The sequence below is a fragment of the Mixophyes fleayi genome, chromosome 6 (assembly GCF_038048845.1).
Source record: "Mixophyes fleayi isolate aMixFle1 chromosome 6, aMixFle1.hap1, whole genome shotgun sequence".
NCBI classification, from domain to species: Eukaryota; Metazoa; Chordata; class Amphibia; order Anura; family Limnodynastidae; genus Mixophyes; species Mixophyes fleayi.
In genome coordinates this window covers 208,450,150-208,473,433 of record NC_134407.1, presented here as the reverse complement: position 1 = coordinate 208,473,433, position 23,284 = coordinate 208,450,150, and the positions used below count along the sequence as shown (strand labels likewise).

Below are 23,284 nucleotides of genomic sequence, written 5' to 3'. Positions count from 1 at the left end.
ATATTGGGTAGGTGTAGTCTGTTTGTTTAGAGCATAAAAGTATTTTGTTATGATGATTTCCAGTTATAATGTTATGTTGAATATTTGAAGTGAGCTAAGACAGTATATAGTTTAATTGACTTGTATTAATATCATGTTAATTGACCAGCTCATGTTAGATCTCTACAGTGTTCTATATCTATATGGGTTAATAGTAGCATATTTTGCTAATATCTAATTCTAATGTTTTATTGGGTATTTGAGGTGAGCTATGTATAGACAGTATAGAGTATAATTGCCTTGTATTAATATCATGCTCCTTGGTTAGCTCATGTTGGATCTCCACAGTGTTCTATATCTATATAGGTTAATAGTAGCATATTATGATGATGTCCAATGGATAGGTCATGTGGATTTGCACAGTGTTCTGTATGTGTGTGGCACTATTTGTGTGAATTTTAGCTCTTATCCCAAGCCTATCAGTCGTGAGTAATCCAGTGCCTACCAAGAACAACTCTGCATATTTTTGACACTTTATTGGGACATATTATTGCCCATACTCCTCATGGTATTGTTATGTGGGTATTAACACACCTAGGCACTGGTAAAAACTGATCTAATCATGATTATTATACTTTACACTCTCAAGATATACTGGGGTGAATTTATTTTTCTTATAGAAAGGGGTTGACGCATGCATTTTTTTCCATAAATAGACACTCCAACACATGGATATTTAAGAATGTCAGAGAGGTATATCTCCTGCACCATATGAGAGGGGAGGGGGTCCAAACAGACTTAAGATTTGCTAACCGTGTCTGTTTGTAACAAGCCTTCCCTTTCTTAATCCCATCATAGTGATGGCTGTTCTGTCACCTGGCCTGTGGCATAGTTCAAAACACGTGTTGTCTGAGACAATGGATTGCTCTTCTTCAGACCCTCAGGGTTTCAATACTTCTTTTTAGAGGGTCGTTCCTCTGTGGGAACAAAGGGCAGTGAGGCCTCTGGTGATGAGCTCAAGCTAAGTTGAGCAATGCCCATAGCAGATCCTTTCTGAGTTTTGCTATGAGTCTGCCTATTATCACAGCTACACAAGGACAACAGTGAGTATTCACCTGAAACTCCATTTTCTACTCCTGATGTTTCCATCTCTCCCTGGCTACAAGCTTCACACAACATGTCCATGTTTTGGACTCTGATCTTATTTTCTACTCAACTCATGAAAGTTTGTTTTATCTGTTAATTTATTTTCCCTGCAACATGCCTTCTGTTTATTCATCCTGCTGTACTACTTGCTCAGCCACTCCCTACCCATTCTACAGCTATTTCAGTCCTATATCTCATCATTGTACTTTCAATTCTACTCAAGGCTTTCTCTGCCATCACAAGTATGAAGAAATGAAACTGAGTTTGAACCACTCTCCTCTCTCACGACTCTGCAATTACTCAGCTACTCTATCACCTGTGCCTTATTACTCTCCATTGAACAGACATATATCTGATTGCTACAGAAATCCAGCAAACCTCAAACGCATCACCTGTCTTCCCTCTCTTCCAAAGCCTTTAAATGTGCTCTATGGAATGCACGCTCTGTTTGAAACAAAATTACCTCCATACATGACCTCTTCCTCTCAAACAACCTAAACCTTATGGCAATAACAGAAATATGGCTCACGCAATCAGATACTGCCTCACTTGCAGCCCTTTCACATGGGGGTCTCCAATTTACCTACACCCCCAAACCTGGAGGCAAACAAGGAGGTGGGGTTGGACTACTTACCTCTCTCCCCACAGTGCATGTTCACAGTTCTACCAAATCTCCCATCACTCACGTTCACATCTTTTGAAGTACATACTCTTAGGATTTTTTAACCCATTCTCTATGCGTGTTGCTGTCATCTATCGCCCCCCTGGACCACACCAATAATTTCTTGAACACTTCTCTGCATGGCTCACTCACTTCTTATCCTCTGACATCCCCACCATCATCATGGGTGATTTCAACATCCCTATTGCTAATCCATGTTCCAATGCTGCTTCCAAACTACTCTTTCTAACATCCTCATTTGACCTCTCCCAGTGGATTGAATCCGCTACTCATCGGGGTGGCCATTGCCTTGATCTTGTTTTCTCTAGACTATGCTCAGTTTCTCATTCCCTTAACAGTCCATTCCCCCTCTCAGATCACAACCTTATTAGCTACTCGCTCACCCCCCAGTTCATTACCCTCCCCACTGTCAAACTCTTCCAAGCCTCCTCACACCCGCATGATTAACGCTATGATTTTCAACAAACCCTAGCAACTGCCCTTGATCAAGTGGCTCTAGCGACTCTCCATACTCCGCTCCGACTTCATTGCCAACTGTTGCACACTAAAGTAACATGAACTCTACAAAAACTTTCTCGTAAAGCAGAACGTCACTGGCGTAAATCTTGTACCTCTAATGATTTCGTCACATATACTGCTATCTACCACTCCTATCGAAATGCTCTGGACACTGCAAAACAAACATACTTCCAATCTCTCATCTATGCTCAGGCTTCTAACCCCAAACACCTCTTTAACACATTTAAATCTCTTCTAAACCCTCCCTCCCCAGGCCCTCCGACTACCATCAGTACCCAGATTCTTGCTTCCTATTTCAAGGGCAAAATTTATAAGATCAGACTTGAAATGGTATCATCTCCCCCGACAAGCAATCAGCTCAATTCCTTTGTAGCACCCTCTGACACTCTCTCTTCATTTGATTCCACAAATGAAGAGGAAGTTTCTACTCTCTTCTTATCTTCCTACTATACCTCCTTTCCTCTTGATCACATACCCTCACAAATTGGTTGATCCCTGTCTCCTATGCTCATTCCACCTCTAACTAAAATCTGTAATCTCTCTCTCTCTATTGGTATTTTTCCATTACTATTTAAGCATGCAGTGAATACTCCTATTCTGAAAAAACAAAATTCTGACCCAAAATCTCTCTCAAATTACCGCCCCATCGCTCAGTGCCCATGCCCCTTCAAGCTTCTTGATAGAATTGCCTACACTAGCCTCACACACTTTCTTACAGCAAACAACCTATTGGATTCTCTTCAGTCAGGCTTTCGCTCTCAACACTCCACAGAGACTGCTCTGACCAAGGCTGTCAATGATTTGATCACAACTGAAGGCTATTACTCTCTTCTAATTCTCCTGGATCTCACTGCTTTATTTGACACCGTTGACCACTCTCTCCTCATAGAAATGCTACAATCCTTAGGTCTTGAAGGCACTGTCCTATCCTGGTTCTCATCCTACCTATCTAATCGCTCTTTCAGTGTTAATTTCTCTGGATCCACCTCTGCTCCGCTTCCTTTATCAGTTGGAGTTCCACAAGGCTCAGTCCTAGGTCCTCTGCTATTCTCTATCTACAGCACCTCTCTTAGAAAACTAATAAGCTACTTTGGATTTCAGTATCATCTCTAAGCGGATGATACACAAATCTATCTATCCTCTCCAGCTCTCTCACCATCTGTGCTGTATCGCGTTACTGACTGTCTTTCTGCCATTTCATCTTGGATGTCTTCTCGCCAACTCAAACTCAATCTTTCAAAAACTGAATTAGTAATATTCCCACCCAAAAACAGAAGCTTCCTGTCTGATATTTCTATTTCTGTTGATAACATAACCATAAATTCCACCCCGCATGCTCGCTGCCTATGTGTAATCCTTGACTCACAACTATCCTTTGTTCCCCACATCGACTATATCTAAATCATGTTGCATACATCTAAAGAACGTTTCCAGAATACGCACATATCTCACGCAAGACACTGCAAAAACCTTAATTCATGCACTCATCATCTCCCGCAATGACTATTGCAATTCCCCCCTTACTGGTCTTCCCAAAATCAGACTGTAACCCCTACAATCTATTTTGTTCTTCCTGTAAGTTTACTTACTTGTTGAACTATGTACCAGTACTTGCTAATATGTTGTTTTATATGCTGTAAATTAGTTGAAATTGAATGTTTAGAAGGAATTTGACATTATGTAAAGAGGAAAGGGGGATTGAGGGCATTTGTGACAAGGGGTGGGAGATTGGAACCCATTTTGTTTAAAAAAAGGGTAGAGTGGATGCACTGTATTAATATCACAATTCAAAAATTATGCTATATGTTACATTTTTACTGAAAGAGCCTAAACTGTACTTAGGAATTCCAACTTAACAAATACTGTCTTGAGTATATCTCTTGTCCAAGGTGTGCTCGGTACTGGCTCATTGTTAAGACTTTAATTCAACCCCTGATTATGCCTCTTTGTTCGCTGGATACTAAGACATTGTGAGGATCCCTTATCTCTAGACTGTATGGAGCCACAACCAACAAGAGGTCCATGGGAGAAGGGGGAAAAGGGGCAGAGACTCCCAGCCATCCAGTAAAAAAAAGACCTACCAATTGGGATAAGGAAACCGACTGGCTCCCTCCCAGAACTCTCTACCATAGGAACCAGAGTCAGTATAGTAAGGGGTGCCTGGACATGGATTAAAAGATCAGAGGCAGCATTGTAAATTTATTTATTTACTATCAATATTGTTTATTTAGCACAAATCACAGAACTGTGTAGAGAATATTTAGACATTCAAATCAGTCTATGTCCCATTGTGGCTAAATCTAAATTCCCTATCACACACAGACAGACTAGGGTCAATTTTGTCAGTCACTTAACCTACCAGCATGCTTTGGAATGTGGGAGAAAACTGGAGCCCCCAGGAGCAAACCTATGCAAACATGGTGAGAACATACAAACTCAAAAAAGTAGGGCCCTGTTCGGAATCAAATTCATGAACCTAGTGCTCTGAGGCAGCAAAACTAACCACTGTGCCACAGTGCTGCCCTTCCAGGTATTAGTACTGGTAACAGTACTTTTTACAAACATAGCAAGTTTAAAAAATTCTCAGACAGGGCCCTCCGAAAAAATACTTGAAAATCTCTCCCAAAACTCTTTTAAGCATTATGAGAAATCACTGTGAATTTCTTTGATATAAAAGACAAACAATGTTGGTCAGATACTTGATCTAATTTTTCCAATTCTTCCTATCTAGCTCAGTTGTCTAGCTTATTGACCATGACCTACTTATCTTCAATATCTCTGCTTTACCCACACTTTCTCTGACACCTGTCCACCTACATAGACATAGACATTCCAAGTGAACTATGATCTCCTCTATGCCTCTTGTTACCCATGCTTCCCAATATCAGTCCCTGACTCTCCTTCTAAGAAGCCTATCCCTCATCCTGTGACCCATACTCACTGTTCTCATACAAACTCTGCAGTAGCCACTCACACTTTCCTCATCACCAGTTACAATTGTATGTACTCAGATTGTAAGCTCACTTGGGCAGGGACATTCTTGCCTTCTGTTTCCGGTCATTGTAAAACGTTTAATGTAGAGCACTGTGTAACATGTTGGTTCTTTATAAATAAAGGCTAATAATAATAATAATAATAATAATAGTAATAGTACAGTCAAACTTTATCTTCTTCTTTTATTTTACATTTGTCGTTATTACATGAGTGGCAGGTGTCAAACCACAGATAAGATAATATTCTGTGAAGCCACCAGGTTTTCTAGTCTGAGGAACTTGTGTAAGTATAACTGCTCATATCGGATAACTGTCCAGCAGTGAACGGCTTCAGGACCCACAGAGATAAATGTTAGTGCACAATGGCTTTTACAACTTGTTGCCACAGTGCCCATTGCTAAACCATTTCAAACTGACACAGGATCATACGTGATGGGGGTAAGATGCACTAAAACATTTTATAAGAGGCAACTAACTGTAATGAAACTATGAAGGTGTATTTATAAGCAACACGAGCTGCTACGTTAGACAGTAGGAAATATATGGTAGTGGACAATGGTCAAAGTGGAAATTTAGATTTGATTCTCCTCCAAAACTGTGTCTGTGTATTCCCAACCATCCCTTACTCCTGCTTGTGTTTTGTCTGTGGTTCCTCTTACAGTTTCCAGTCATTGCCCCCCTCACCCCCTTCTGTTCCTATACCTACTCTGGTGCCTTCTGGATTTCACCCCCGTACGGCACTAGCTATTTGTATGTCAGTCTGACATCTCCTCTACATACCAGCCCCTGGTATGTAAAGTTAGAGGTACTAACTATACAAAAAATACAGGAAGAACTAAAGTGGAAAATACCTTTATATCTAAACTGTTATACTTGTGTATAAGTGTATTATATTGCTAGAGTCAATAACATGACATCAATCTCTAAGTAAGTTTGTCAGAGAGTTTTGAATTCTCTTAAATCTCTCAGTTTATCCTAATACATAGATAAACAATTGAGTTTAATGCACATTTTATCAAACACCAAACAGTGCAAGAAAAACACATATATATAAAGCAAAATGAAATTTGAAGAATAAAATGTCATTAAATTCAAAGTATGATGTAGTGCACTATATGCATTTCAAATTACTGACATTGGATGCTCTGTGTGAGTGCATTCTTGTATTGCTTTAATTTGCTATGGGTAGAGAACAACTTTCAGATTCTTCAATACAGGCACCAACAATACACTCTCAACGGAAGCTCATTCAAGAAGAGACATATATAAATGTTTTCAGGATATATACAAAGTCATTGTGCACTTACTCTGCCTCAATGCACCAGTGCACATGCCATAAAGGTATTGTAATATAAATTTCACTATACTCTGTGTGTATATATATCCCCAGGGCGGGGAGCGCAACATCACTGGCAGCTCCTGCGGTATAAAGCTATAATGTGGATTTGAAAGAAAGTGGACCTGTTACAGACTATTGGATTATATACAGATAAGCTTTAAAGATTATATATCTGGTACGCAGTTATCCACTGAAGTGGGAATGGTGTGCACTGCTTGTTTTATCTAAGACACTATCTGTGAAGCCACCAAGATTACTAGACTGAGGAACTGATGTAAGTATCATTGTGTCTCAGCTCATATCAGATTACTGTACAGCTGTGGCATCAGAACCCCAAGAGATTAATGTTAAAGCACAACAGCTTTGCAACTTGTGTAAGAGCCCATTACTAAATCTTAGTAACTGACATAAGATCATACATTATGGGTAGATATACACACTGTCATTAAATTGTTTATTTTATTTTTTAATGTTTAAACAGTTTTAAGGAGTATACAGTTATTATTCTTATTCTTATTCTTATTCTTTATTTATATGGCGCCAAAGGGTATCTGCAGCGCCATACAAAATACAGTACAGACAGTATACAAAGTACAACAGTACAGAGTAAAACGAATATAGCCAAGACTTCAATATCTCCAAGCACTGCAAATACAGGGGTTTAGAAGTAAAATAAATGTATTGAGACAGAAGGGAAGAGGGCCTTGCTTATAAGAGCTTACATACTAAGGGGAGAGGAAACAGACAGCAGGCACAAGGGGAGTCAGTAGAGGGGATCAAGTACAAGAGGGGGCAGGAAAGTGGGAGGTGATAAGAACAAGGAAGGAGAAGGTTATATGGATGACTGGTAGGTCTTAAGGAACAGATGGGTTTTGAGAGCCTGTTTGAAGGAGCCAAGATTAGGGAACAGGCGGATGGAGGGAGGGAGGTTGCTCCAGTGGAGGTGGGCAGCACGGGAGAAGTCTTGAATTCTGGCATGGGATGAGGTGGTCAGTGCAGAGGAAAGGCGACGGTCATTGGCTGAACGCAGGGAACGGGTGGATGGAGAGGAGGTTAGAGATATAAGGGGCAGATGTTAAACATAAACAGGTTCAACAATGGTGCAGCTCTTATACTGTACACAGTATGTGCTCTAGGTAAATGTTTACTGAATACTTTATGAAACTTATTTAAAATGCAATAATGTTCTGTAACCCATAGCAAAAAGTCACATGTTGGCTTTCATTAGCCTCACTACCTGAGACTGATATCTGACTGGTGTAGGTTACAACACATCATTGCTCTTCGCATTTTTACAAAATACCGCTCTATTTGCACATGGTTCAGAAAAATGAAAACATCATCACATACAAGGGAGGGTTGAAAAAATTTAGCCCGGGGGGTAAGATTCAACTCAGCAGCCTATTTTAAAGGAAAAAAAAAATGCAGGAACCCAGCCAAGCTAGACCACTATGGGAACGGACCAGAGGATAGGTGACCCCCTGCCCTCCAGCCGAACCTCCCATAATCACATAGTACCTGTTACTATCATGTTAAAAAATACATAGGAGTTTCAACATTTTTAAATATCTTTCCATTTTGGATGCTAAACACCTACTAGAGAGCTGGAATAACACTCTTGATCAGTGTTCTGTTTCCCTGATGCATCTCTGAATTAAATATAGGGAAGAAAAAGTGAAGAAAACTATCAGGTAACACCTTTAAAGATGCAACTGTTAATAGCACAGCAGAGAAGTATGAATCAGACATGCGCAGGCTCGATTTTTAGAAAACCGAGCCCCCCCCGAACTGTGTAGATCCGAGTACTGAGCCGAGCCAGCACAGTACTCTCCCACTCTCCCGCTTTCTCGGATCCTACGATGAGGCAAAATGTCATCATTTCATCGTCGGATATCACAGGTTTTGAATTCCATATGTCCCTCCCTCCCCAGGAGATACAACGCCATTGCTCACACAGACACAAGAGGGCTTACATACTGGGAGGAAAAAAAGCAATTTGGAGACCAATCTACAAACTCGCTTTGCAGTACCTAAGCTGCCTATCCTCCAGTGTGTACTCAGAAATAGTTTTCCCTAAAATAAACTACAAACTCCACAAGGAAGACCTTTACCTGCAATCACATCATTGGGGAGGAATTAATATTGTGTGAGGATGATGTACACACTGATGAGAATGAGGATGATGACAACATCTTGTCACTGTAGAGTTCATTGACAGCACTGTTCGCTTAGCTGCCTTAAGCTCATTGGTAGCTTGTTTTGTGGGGGCCCAAACATACCAAGCACTTCAGCCACTTCAGCCACTTCAGTGGCAGTCCTTGTCGCCGAAGTGCTTGGCTTGTTAAACTGTACATGTCCTTTTTAATATCCAACATAAGGGTGGGAGGACAATTCTATCTGGCACCACTTTTCCTTTCTGTCACTGCTGTGTGGATATGTTTCATAGATGTGCAATAAACTGCTGTGTGTTTGTGCCGTTGCTCTGTTGCTTAGTAACCAGCAAGCTCGCTGCAGTCTTTGGCCTAAACTGGATGAAAATAATATTGTGTCCTGTGAGGTGGCTAAAATTGACTGGAAATTACTGGAAATTAACCAAAACACGTGAGAGCGGTTTTGCCAAAACCAAAACCAAAACGCAGGGGTCAGTCAACATCCCTATATACACTAGAGATGCTCAGGCTCGGTTCCCCGAGAACCGAACACACCCTCATCTAGATTACTATGTCCAGTTCTGGAGGCCATGGGCCTGAGTCATTAAGAAACGTATCTCTGTTTTTTGAGTGTATCGTATGCAATTCCCTTCTGCGCATGCCCAGAACGAGGACACTCTGCCGTCACCGAAAGCAAGCCCGCTGCGTATGCCAACGCAAATGGCAGTTATGATGGTCTTGGATTACGGAGAGTCAACGGGGCCCGTACTCGATGCACATTGTGGGTGTGCCAACTCAAGCGAATGCAGTCACGTCGGAATGGACCTCTGCGTGTGTAAAAGCTTCTTGTTTTTCTGCCGTATCTCTTGCACCAGCTAAGGGGCTAGTCTAAGTCCAGCATCAGTATTGTATTCATGCTATAACATGTGTCTGCCATCAGGAGCAACTGTAAAAAAATATTTTATGTACAGTAGACATTAAGGACAGCCTAACCCTAATGTTTTTCCATGGGAAAATAACATTATATAAAAATATTTTTTATACAATTTCCATTTCAAATCATAAATGACTATATTATTGACAGGTAATTCATCAATATATTTTTTTTCTGTGCATTCTTTTGAGATTTCATATTGTCCGCATCCTGCAGAGTCTGGTCTAGTACAGCAGAGTGAACCTACACCCATAGTCAACACCCCACGTATATTGATATCTGTTTCTTGCTGACTCTGGGAATATGCAGAGTTGATTTATGTGTCGTTGAGAACAACTGCACGATGCGCTCAGCATGCATCCCTTAATGACTCAGGCCCCATATCTCCATAAGAATATAAATAGATTAGAGACTGTACAAAGCAGGGCAACCAAAATGGAGCATGGCCTAAATCACAAAACCTACCTGGAAATATCTTAATATGTATAGTTTGGAGCAGAGAAGGCAACGGGGATAGAGGGGGGGGGGGGGAATCGTATGATAGAAACTTTCAAATATATCAAGGGTTTTAACAAGGTACAAGAGGGAAGTATTTTTCAAAGGAAGAGAAGTACTAGAACACTAGGACATGCACTGACACTGGAGGGAAGAGAAGTACTAGAACACTAGGACATGTACTGACACTGGGGGGAAGAGAAGTACTAGAACACTAGGACATGCACTGACACTGGAGGGAAGTAGGTTCAGAGGAAATTTCAGGACAAATTACTTCACAGAAAGGGTAGTGGAAAAGTAGAATAGCCTCCCATCAATGGTGGTAGAGGTTAATAGAGTAAAGCAATGTAAATATCCTTGGGATAGACATAAGGATATTCTTACAAATAATCAAGGATCAAATAGAGCTTGAGGTTACTATAGGTTCAAAAATGGGCAGACTAGATGGGCCAAGCGTTTCTTATCTGCCATCAAAATCTTTGATTCTACGTAACACCAGAATTATTGGCACCCCTCAAAAACAAATAAATACATATAATTATTCAAATGTTCCTCGGAAAATGTTAGGAGAAGTTGCTTACCATTTATACAACAGACATTATTCCTACCAAAGTCTTGTTTTATTTTAAGGACAGTGAATTCTTTCAAAAACATATTTTTTATGGCTTCTAATCTCCACGAACTCCATTGTAGTTATGGCCATTTTCTGTTTCCCTGGAGTATAAATATCAGGTTACACACATGTAAAATCCCTTTGTCATCTATCAACATGGCTAAAACCATAGAGCTGGAAACTCTAATGAGACAAAACAATGTCGACCTGCACAGACACAAAATAGTTATAAAAAAATGTAGTAGTCATTTGAAACTACCATTAAGCACAATCAGTGCAATAAAAGAAAAGCATGGAGCAGTTGAAATTTGCCATAAAGAGTATTCATGTTCTCCACATACAGTATGGTGAGGAGGATGGTTAAAGAGGCAAAGAGTAACCCAAAGATCACAGTTTCAGAACTGCACAGTTTAGTTGAATCTTGGGGTTATAAAATTTCAAAATCCACTGACGCTATCTCCGTTACCAGAAGTTTTATGTAAGAGTTTCACGAAAGAAACCTTTCCTAACAGCAAGGCACAAAATGCAGCTCCTGAACTTAGAAAAATGTCATTGGAACTACAAATTTAACGTATTATTACGCTATAGTTTTAAAAAAAGAAAATAACATTTCCAGAAGAGCTGAGGGTTTGAGAGGTGATAGCTAAGAGGGTAGCACCTATCTGCTAGGATATCACCATGATCAAGGAGAGGTGGCAGAACTTCAAGAGGCAACTGTTGGAGAAGAGCAAATGCCCCAATTGTCACGCCAGGAGTACCGGTGGTGGGGACACCGCCATTTGGGACCTATCATGTCTAGAGTGGACCAAGTTAGCCTGCATAGACCCACAAGTGGACATGGGAGATGGTTGAGTGGATACTACCAAAAAACAGATAGGTATCTATTATAACCATTAATAATAATAATTGTCAACAAAATATAAATAATATAAATAATTTCAGATGTCCAATAATCAATAGCTAGTTGTCTAATAATCTAAGAATGTAAAAACTTTATCAATAATGATTTAAGTTAACAGTGTACCGAATTCTACTATCAAATCCTAGTTTAAAAAGTTTGTAACACAATACGTACCATACTCTATAAATAATATGGTATAGCATAAAATATAGTTTGGACTAAATGATAAATCAAATTATATAATTGATTTGTGTAATCTATATAAACTTGATACAGAAATTAACATATTTGATTAATGTCATATCAGTATAGAAACCAAATAGCATGGCAGTTCCTATTATCTGATTTTGGTTCTATACTGATCACAACTATTTAAATCATAATCATGTAACTATGGTTAGCAGAAGTAATCACTTTAAAAAAGGGGTCCTGTCCCATGTTTTGAGCATAGAGAGTAGCTATAGAAATAGATGTCTATGAGATAGATCCAACTAAAATCGTGTGTCTTCCTTGATCGTCTAATATCGTGGAATGTACTGTAAGCGGGTGGGGTACGAATTTACGGAGGTGATAAAACCGGCAGTAGGACGAAAAAAAAAATAAACAAAACTCACTTGCCTGACTGATAATAAATGCTGACTGAGCTTAAGAATGACAAATCAAGTCCCCAACAGTGTGCTAAGAAATCACGATCAGCTGTAATAACGGCAGCCTGTTTTGATGTCAACTTAAATTGCGACCTGTATATCAGTATTTTTAAATATACCTAAAAGTAACACGCTTATAATCCCTTCTATTGTGTACAAACACAAATTATATCATTATTGACACAATAATTTTAGTGTCTCAACAACTTAATTTAGTGCATAACATAGCACTGGTTTTGGTTTTTGTATTAGTCCACTTTTATTAAGGCATTATACGAATAATACCTGGACTACATTTACATTCCACAGGGGACAATTATATTAGTTATCATAGATTTAGATAGTAATTCAGTTATTTGCCTCAATATGATTGATGGATATAGAGATGCAAGAGATGTGACCAGCTTTTAAAATCACATTTTCACTTATTTATTTTATGGGAGATTTCGCTGTTTTTAGAGAAGAATGATAATAAAAGTTATGTTTTATAATTAATCCTAGTTGCTCCAATATATTTCTATTAATAGAGTGTTTAGTGCGTCTCATCAATCTATTTTTCTTTCTCTCCTTGTTTTCTCAATATAATTAAGGTTTTGATGCACCCCTAAAAATAAATTAAGGATTCAAATTATCCTAATTTAATTACTACATTAGAAGGGTATAATCACTCAATCAACTACTGGTGCAACTATTCCCATTCCCCTTGTCCTACCTTTATAATGTGCTGTATATTATAAGAGCCAAAATGCAATGATAATGGAAACCACATCACTGACATGAAATATGAGGAAGGAGCTCTCTGGAAACAACAGTATCAAAAGAAGATATAAAATGTTTTCTAAGTAAGTAGAACTGAATCTCTGCTACAATATTAGCTACACTTAAATGTAAGGAAGCAGCTAGGACCACATTTATGTTTATATACACATTAAAAATACTTAGACAGAAAACTATTGGATTAGGTAATTCCGGCACATTAAAAACATATCTGCATTTATTTGTAAAATAATTGTTACACATTGTACAGTTATTAGCTATGTGTCACTTTGGATTCTGGCACTGATTCACCTACAGGATTGAGTGAATATAGTGTAACAAGGTGCGATGTATGTTCACCGATACTGACGTTTCCTGGGCATAATGTGCTTGTGACCGCGCATTGTTTAAGAGTTAGAGTCAAGTAAGAAAATTAAATCTACTTAAGCACCTTGAAGAGACAGCTAGATACAGGGGGCATCGTCTGTGTTCGGGGTCACATAATGGATACATTCCTTTCACATGAATAGAAATAGAATATTGATCTAATGTCTCAGAAAGATCTATCTATCATTATTCCCTAACTAACATTCCGTATATGTTCTCTTTTATTGTGAGCTGAAAGAATGGCCATAGATGCTGTCTAGCAGTGAGATCTGTAAATATAGCATTAAACATCTAATGGGCTTATTTACTATTAGTGGTGATTGGACTGGATTTCTATTGATGCTTATCGCAGTGGCAGAAAATCTCTCATCACCACAATTTACTGAGTAAATATCACTGGAGCAGCCAAATGACTCCCAGCTCCTAAAGGGACATTCACCCCAAGGCTATAAAGGTGTTATGTGCTGCAGGGAAATTATATAAATCTGCCATCACATTTTACATTTTCACCCCCTTCCAACGTAACATGGTTTTGCCCAGGTGCAAAGTTACTCATTTTTATGCTTTGCTCACCTTAATGACTCAGGTCCACTATTTGTACAGTATTCTGCAATTGCTCATGTTGATTCATCTCCCTTCAGCTGCAACTTGTTCATACATGGAGATTGGGTGTATGGAATAAAGGATATCCAAGGTCACTTAAAAGCCTACTTATGAATAGGGTATGGATTTCCTCGAAAGGCGGCTGTTAAATATGTGATCATGAGACAGCGCGATTAAGACTGCAGTAGAAACTATGTTTTGAGGGCCATAGAAATTGCACCACAAATAGAGACATCTTGGATCAACTCCCCTATCAGCTCAGAGCAAATCTAATCTATTATTATTCATTATTTATAAAGCACCAATATTTTACTCAGCATTGTGCTTTAAGGACATACAATGATGTATGTTGTACACAATAACAACACAAGTCACAAAAGTTTACATTGCATTGTAAATTTTTATTATTGTATAAGTGATCTACAAAGCAGGAGAGATAGAGCATGTTTAAGCGAGAGAATGAATATATGCAGGTGCAGATTAAACTGAGAGGTGCAGGTCATAGACTTGCATGTCCTATATATACTATTCAAGAGCTTTAATATTTAAAAGGTTACTGCAAAACAAGTGCAATCACAGCTTGAAATAACTTGCATAAAACACATTCTGTAATTGGTGTAGAGAACCATAGCTATGAAGGGTTCGGCTGACTCTCAGATGGTGCAGACATAAGGCAGGAGAGTGCTGCAGTATAAAGAGTACCACTGACCGTCTGATAGGAGAAAACAAGAGATGGGATTTAGTGACAGAGCAGAATATACCCACAAAACAGTTTTTCAAAGCTGGTCATCAATCTATATCAAAACAGTTTTAATGCAGTGGTCAAAGCAGTTTGGTGGAAAAAAACAAAACAACAATCAAAAATAACAACAACAAAATTTCAGGGTAGAAGAAATATGATTAAAATAAATTATATACAAGTCAAATAAAGGGGCAAACTAAAAACGTTGACTTTTATGTCTTTAAAATATAAAATGTTACATTCATAATACTGTATATTGTACTACACAATTTTAAAACATTTTGAAATATGTCAATTTGTTAGGCAATTGTCCAGAAAATTTTCAGAATGTTTCACTTTTCATTTGGCCACAATGAATTTCCATCTAATTCACTCATTTCTATATTCTTCCCTATCACTTACTTGACAAATTGATTGCAGTGCACCATGTTCCATGTGTCCGAAATTGTCCACAAGCCCAGTTGGTGTAGTCCACCCTGCTTCCATCCACATTAGCGTATCCCCTACACTAAAAGATGGAGTAAGGTCAAGAAAATTACACTGTAAAATTATTTCTAGTTATGACGTAACATTTTTTCATACTATAAGTAAAGTGATTAAAAACTTGTACATAAATCGGACATGGCTGATGTGGCACAGGGTCTGTGATGGAGGCACAGCTCATAGCAGATATCTGATTATGAATATAGACTCTAAGGTGTAGCATTGAGACTGCATGTGGCTCTAGTAAAAGCTGGAAAAGGAGGCCTTGAAGTGAATACTTGTTGACTTGGGAGAGTTCGCTGTTAATTTAGACTAATCTTGGTAAGGTTTCAGGCTGCAACTCTACCAAATTAAAAAGTTATTGTACCTGTGAAGTGAGGTACAGTAGTGAGACATCCTGACCCGTGAGGCATCCAGCCAATCAGGAGGCTTACAATACAGAAATGTGTTTATATGTGGGGCATATATTCCACGTTCATCTAACTGTTAGAGGGGAACTAAGATGAGTTAGTATTGGAGAGACATAGTGTAGGTTCATTCTTCTGGTTTGTGTGTCATTACTTGAAACTGCAATGTGTGAAATGTGCCCTATGCTGATAATAAAGAAACATCCACAGTAAATTTGAAATTCAACCAACTAGTGCCAAAAATATGTTTGCAGACTGAAGATGGTAATTTCTGGTACTGTCTCTGCTGTTTGGCACCTTTTAACCCCTGGAGCCAGTGGTCTGTTAACTTGCTACATTACAATATACATACTCATATCACACTATATGCCAGTGGAGAAAATATCTGATAAATAATCTTTGGTCTGCAATCCTTCCTATAAAAGTACATTTTCATTTAATAAAAATGTGGGCTGTGTGGCTGTAACATGGGCCACCTTTATGTGAGTGTTCTTAGGTCAAAAGTTGCTTTTCTCTGCCACTTACGGTGTTGTATTTGTACATCCCGATCCATGCATAATGCTGGTTTCTGCATGTTCTCTGTGCCAGACATCGCACTTGGTTATTAGCCCAAAGGTTGTGTATAGAGCTTAGAATTCCTCTACTGCATCTGCAGGCACTCTGTGGAGGTAATAGGAAATTGTAATTAATAGATGAGATCAACTTTAAACTTAATGTTAATGTAATAACGTCTACAAATTGCACACATTTACATTAACCCAAATACACCAATCTAACCACAATTCACTTTTATTGCTCCAGCTTGTACTAGACTGAGGAGAGCTACCATCGGCCTCTACCCGTGTGCTTTATGAGCCAAGTCATTAAAGGATTCCAATCATCTTACACAGTTAAAAACTAATTATCAGAGAAAACATTTTTAAGAACTATATTTGCCAGTTACAACTAAAATAACATATGTTTAATTTAACAAGTTTGAATTCGGCAAACATTTCCAAAAACGTTTTAACTATACAGTTATGCATAGATAATATCTGAGTTGTTAATCCTAAATTTGCCTGTTGTTGAATATTTTCAGATGTATCAATAGCATAGGATCCAAGGTGGCAGGAATCTATGTTCATATATTAAGATAGTCTGCCCTTCCCTGATACAGATAGTCAGAGCTGCTATCATATAGAATTGTGAAATCTTGCAATGTTTAATTCTTCAAAGGAACAAACACACAGAGATCCCCCAGCACACTGCTATAGCCAGCAACAGATCTGATATTTCTACTGTATATAATAATGCAAAAGTCTCAGTTGCACACATTTGCAAATGTATGTTAAAGCCACCCGCCTCTCCACGGCGCTTTTGCTAATAGGGTGGCCCTAACTCTAAACAATGAGAGTCCCATATATTTGGGCCATACATATGTGTTTTTAAATTGAAAGCTAACTTATCAAAGAGGTACCCCAGAAGCCTCCAAATAGCAATCCAAAGTCAGCACTCCCCCTCAGCTACTGACACCAACATGCTTCTCAGACAAATAAAGAAATGGAAGTTGCTCAATCAATTAATAGGCTATAGCAGGTGCGTGAAAGGGTGGGGTTATCCTAAAAGAAGCAAACACACAGATTTCCCCCAGCACACTGCTATAGCCAGCAACAGATCTGTTATTTCTACTGTAGATAAAAATGCAAAAGTCTTAGTTGCACACATTTGCAAATATATGTTGAAGCCACCCGCCTCTCCACGGCGCTTTTGCTAATAGGATGGTCCTAACTCTAAACAATGAGAGTCCCATATATTTGGACCATACATATGTGTTTTAAAATTGAGAGATAACTTACCAAAGAGGTACCCCAGAAGCCTCCAAATAGCAATCCAATGTCAGTACTCTCCCTCAGCTACTGACACCAACATGCCTCTCAGACAAAAAAAGAAATGGAAGTTGCTCAATCAATTTATAGGCTATAGCAGGTGCGTGAAAGGGTGGGGTTATCCTAAAAGGAACAAACACACAGAGATCCCCCAGCACTGTTTTATTCTTCTCATGTTCGCTCTTTTAGTTCAGATCCAAGGATCTATATTGATAAACTTTATTTTCTATAGCAGGTATATGGGGATGTATAGGTAAACTGTATTTCTTTCAAAAGCTGCTGATCTGTCTCCTAGATATTACATTACATCTCCTAGGTTAAATGGAGGCAGTATAATTCAATAGCCTTTCAAATAAGTTTGCTATGCAAAATTCCAGAAGAACCAGGCGTCCAATCACACTGCAAACTTCCTTCCTTCATTACATCAAAGAGTCAATGAGACATTTAGGTGATAAAACTTTTGAACAAATTTTATCAAATTATCCGATTACACTTCACGGGGCAGATTCATTTACAAAAGTCTATGTAAAACTGTGTATACAACCTTGACCCTCTATCTCATGTCATTGACAGAACAGAGATACAGGATTCTGTAAGCACAAAGAACAATTGGTGTTTTGTTCCCTCAGTGATGTCAGGACAGTGAAAAGAGTGTTGGTGAGTCACGTTTTCCAACAGCTCTACAGTTTAATTTTCAAATTTGTAACAATTAAGGAAGAGGAGCCGTCAGATCCACTCTATTAGAGAATGTATCTAACCAACAAAGAATTCTTTTGCAGACATGACCCTTAGGTTGGTGTCACATGGGTAATTTTCACTACACATTTAAAGGGCAGCATCTAATTGCTCCAAATTTAAATAAATAATTTATATACAGTAATTTATATTTCAATATAGAGGACTTTCCCATAAACGATTACGTTATCCAACATAGGGTTGCATAAAATGGGTGAAAACACATTTTCAAAGCAATGACTGTTAGTTGCAATGTCACTTTAAAGTAATCAAATCGTACCTGTTTTTTTTTCTTATTAAAGTTGATATTCAATAATTTAACTTTATACAGCTGCTGAAAACACAAGCTTCCATTCATAGAAATATCCTCAGTAATGGCACTAACCTGAGCCGTCCAGAAGTTCCTCGGACAGTTAAAAACTTGATAATGACAGGTCCCTTTGTCAGGACAGACACCAGCACGTTCCAATCCTTTCTCAATTACCAGAGTGGCATTGTGGCATTTATGTAAGTGGCAGTGACTTAGGTCAGTGGCCGGCAGGTGATCTGACATGTCACTTCCATCATCCTGGCTGCCTGGATCAGCTGTATCTTCTATATCATCCTGATCAGATCCTTCATCACCGTAAGCATAATTCTCTAAAACAAATAAAGCATTCAGAATTTAGCAATGGTTGAAATCAATGTATTTAACACTAGGTAACTGTCTTTTAGTTACTATTCATTTATATGGTCTGATACGAGTAAAGTAAAGGAGAACAGAGACATATTTCTGGAGACTGTAGGTGCATTTTTGAGCCATTTGATCCACAACTTCTACAATGTTGCTCAATTTGGAAAACAAATAACAATACAACTGACAACAGATCAGTGAAAATAAAACACATTTAAGGTATTATTTTACTGTAAGCCTACTTTATATGTCTTTAAAAGTGAAAGCATAAATATGAATATGTTAAATACAATTGTACACACATACTCCCAGCAAGCACCTTCTAATACAGGCAGATTGTATAGATTGTCAGCTCACCAGATTCTTGAGCATAGATGGTCCCCACCAAAAGCAGCAACAGGAGACGGAACATGTCTGTTGAGAAGAATGAATAGCGGTTATTTCAAACTCTTCTTACTGGTTCTCAGAGCTGACATGTAACTGTGGTAGTTTTACCTGGTCAGAGAATTGAGCCCTTTGTGTCCTCACAATTCGAAAGGTCTTCTCAGATGTGTCCTTTGTTCTACATTTTATACAATGATTTTAGGAAGTTGTGGGATTACATGTATTAGATTACAGTTTAGATATACCTTGGTAATCATGCTAAAAATTATGCAAAGTATTAACTTGATAAACCATAACCACACACACAGTCCCTCATTACCCAAGTACAACAACTTCAACTGTCTTTGCTCAATCTAAGTAGAATTTCACATTGTTATGTATTCTAGCAAATACCTTTACATTTGAATTTTACATATAGTATCTGTATATACATTGGAAACATACATAAAGTAACATAACAAACAAATTAAATCAAAGTCCTTAAAAAGATTAAGTTTAAGATGGACCTATACTCTGTAATCATACATATTACATCATACATAGATATAAAAGTTGCTTTATTTTCTTAATATCAATTGGAGGGACACACTCAGGCGTGAGGAAAGTATGAGGAAGGAGGGAAATATAATGTGGGAGATAGGCTAATAATTTAATGGTGGAGTGAAGGTGGGGGCTAATTATTCAATTGGTGCTGTTTTATTTGTGGGGTAATGGCAGTGTTATGTACTTGCCCTTAGTTTTGCCCTCATTCAAGATGGCCGTGATTGCATCATGAAGTTTCCATCTTGGATCTCTGTTATGAACTTGCCCTTACAATAGCCCTTATCCAAGATGGCCGGGACTGTCTCATGAAGATTCCATCTTGGATCCCATTTCCTGTTTGGGCCTAGAAAAGGCACTTCCTGTTATGAAGCCTTTGCACGAGTATTGTGTTTGTCTCTGAACCAGATGCTTCCACAGAACCTTGCCTCCTTGTGATTTGGACTACAAGTACTTGATAATTCCACCAGACCTTTAACCTCTTGTTACTTTGGACTTTATTTGTTGGACACTGGAGATTTATTTGTATACCAAAATAAATCCTTTTGAATTCAGAAATACCTGGCTATTGGGTTCGTTTGTGATACCAGAAGCGTGACAGGATACTCGTGCCCAAAATGACGGAGCCCGCCGGGTCAGAACCATCTGCTTTACAGCGACTTGCGGATCTGAGTTTCCACATGCATTCTGCTTCAAGACAGCTACAGGAATTTCATGCAAAATTTCAAGAACTGGAGACCCAGTGTACAAATAATTTTCAACAGCAAAATCAACACGTAACGGAGTTGCAAATAAATGTTCATGAACTCAAAGATCAAATAGCGCTACAAAATGGAGTTATTACAGAACTACAGGTGCGGCTTCAAGAAGTTAATGCTGTAGCACCTTCAGCTGCAGTACATCAGCCCACACTCCCACTACCTCCGGCCCGATTCTCAGGTGATCGTAAAAAATACAGAGGTTTTATTAATCAATGTAATATGCATTTTGATTTACATCCTACTTATTTTTTGACTGATGTACAGAAAGTACGTTGTATTCTTTTATTGTTGAAAGATGATGCCTTGGCATGGGCTTCTCCTTTGATAGAAGCAAAAAGTCCCATATTACAAAATCTTTCTAATTTTATGGATGCAATGAACCAGATATTTGATGATCCAAATCGAAGTGCTACTGCTGAGTCAGTTTTATTAAAAATGCGTCAGGGAAGACGTTCAGTGGCTGAATACACCTCTGATTTCCGAAGATGGATTTTGGACACTGATTGGAATTCGGCAGCTAAGCTGTCTGTTTATCGAAAGGGGTTATCTGAGTTCATTAAAGATGAATTATCTAGAGCTGATGCACCCACTGAATTTGAAGCCTTTGTTAAACATTGTATTCGTATTGATGCTCGTCAAATGGAGAGGAAACAAGATAGATGGGGTTCCATGTGGACTCGTCCTAATTATCCAGAACCAGCAATATCAAATTACTCTGGAACTCCTGCAACACAACAAATTGAGGAGTCTGAGCCAATGCAAATAGATACCATTCGCAAACAGATTTCTATTGAAAGAAGAGATCAACGACGACAAGAAAATCTCTGCTTGTATTGTGGTAAATCTGGACATTATGTTTCTAATTGTTCTCAACGACCTCGCAAGACAGTTGCTACATTAATGGAACCTAAAGACTCTGACCAGGAATCTATTATTTCATGCTGCTCACATCAACTGAATGCTATTATTCCTCAAATCTCTTCACTGTCTACATTGGAGAGAGAGAACAGAAGAATAAAGAATCATTTTTCAATACCAATACAACTTAAGATAAACTCTCAACTTATTTCAACCATGGCAATGCTGGATTCAGGAGCCAATGGTAATTTCATGGATATAGATTTTGCTAAACAAAACCATATAGAATTTCAAGAAAGAAAGACCCCTGTATTGATGGAGACAGTTGATGGGTCCCCTCTGAATTCTGGTCCCATCACACATGAGACAGAACTTATGTCCTTGATGATAGAACCCAATCATAAGGAGGAACTCACTTTTTTTCTCATCTCTTCTCCAAATTTTCCCATAATTTTGGGTCTCCCTTGGTTCACTAACAATAACCCAGCCATTAACTGGGAGTCTCAAACCCTAACGTTTCAAGATCCTATCGGTATGGTCCTGCTTGCACAGGAGGAGAGTCAGATCTCAGTGTCCCCCTCTTCTGTGGAGGAACAATTGCCTGTTCAATATCAGGATTTTGCAGATATCTGTAACAAACAAAATGCTGACAAATTACCACCCCATCGACCATATGATTGTCCCATTGATCTATTACCTGGGGCTGCTATTCCTTTTGGTCGGATTTATTCATTAGCTGATCCTGAATTAAAGACACTAAAGACTTACCTGGAGGAAAATGAAACTAAAGGTTTTATACGTCCTTCAAAATCTCCAGCAGGGGCTCCTATTTTTTTTGTAAAAAATAAAGATGGATCTTTGCGGCCATGCATTGATTATAGAGAATTAAATAAAGTTACTATAAAGAACAGACATCCACTTCCTCTCATCCCAGAATTATTGGAAAGACTGCAGACAGCAAGTATTTTCACAAAGCTTGATTTAAGAGGAGCGTACAACTTAATACGCATTCGACCAGGTGATGAATGGAAAACGGCTTTTCGAACAAAGTATGGACATTATGAGTACCTCGTGATGCCGTTCGGGTTATGTAATGCCCCTGCTACTTTCCAACATTTTATAAATGATGTCTTTCGAGATTTGCTTGATCTGTTCATTATTGTATATCTTGATGATATCCTTATCTTTTCTAATTCTTTACCAGAACATCAAGAACATGTTCGAATTATTTTACAACGGCTACGTATAAACCAATTATACATCAAGTTGGAGAAATGCGAATTCCATCGTACTCAAATAAAATTTTTGGGTTACATTATATCCCCTCAAGGACTGTGTATGGATCCCTGTAAAGTGCATGCTGTGGTAGATTGGCCCATACCTAAAAACATCAAAGATGTGCAACGATTTATGGACTTTGCTAATTTCTATCGACGTTTTATAAAGGACTTTTCTGGAATTGCTGCCCCCATTACTCAGCTCACAAAAAAGGTTTCCTCCTTTCAGTGGTCACCAGCAGCTGATAAAGCTTTTTCCATTTTGAAAACTAAGTTCACGTCAGCTCCTATATTAATTCATCCTGATCCTACACTCCCATTTGTTTTGGAAACTGATGCATCAGATTCAGCTATAGGAGCAGTAATTTCACAAAGAGTAGGAGAAAAAATGTTACTTCACCCCTGTGCTTTTTAT

At 38.5% G+C, this 23,284-nt stretch overlaps 1 protein-coding gene across 1 annotated transcript; it reads right to left on the bottom strand.

Annotated features, from left to right (window-relative positions):
- Positions 1 to 14,524: 14,524 nt before the first annotated feature.
- Positions 14,525 to 19,619, bottom strand: LOC142160586 (bone marrow proteoglycan-like). The gene is made up of 6 exons (XM_075215456.1): positions 19,545 to 19,619; positions 19,407 to 19,463; positions 18,762 to 19,015; positions 16,302 to 16,436; positions 15,289 to 15,394; positions 14,525 to 14,856 (listed from the first exon to the last, which is right to left on the bottom strand). Exons 2-6 carry the CDS (start codon positions 19,459 to 19,461, stop codon positions 14,798 to 14,800), a joined length of 609 nt encoding a protein of 202 aa, XP_075071557.1. The 5' UTR covers positions 19,462 to 19,463; positions 19,545 to 19,619; the 3' UTR covers positions 14,525 to 14,797.
- Positions 19,620 to 23,284: the final 3,665 nt, after the last annotated feature.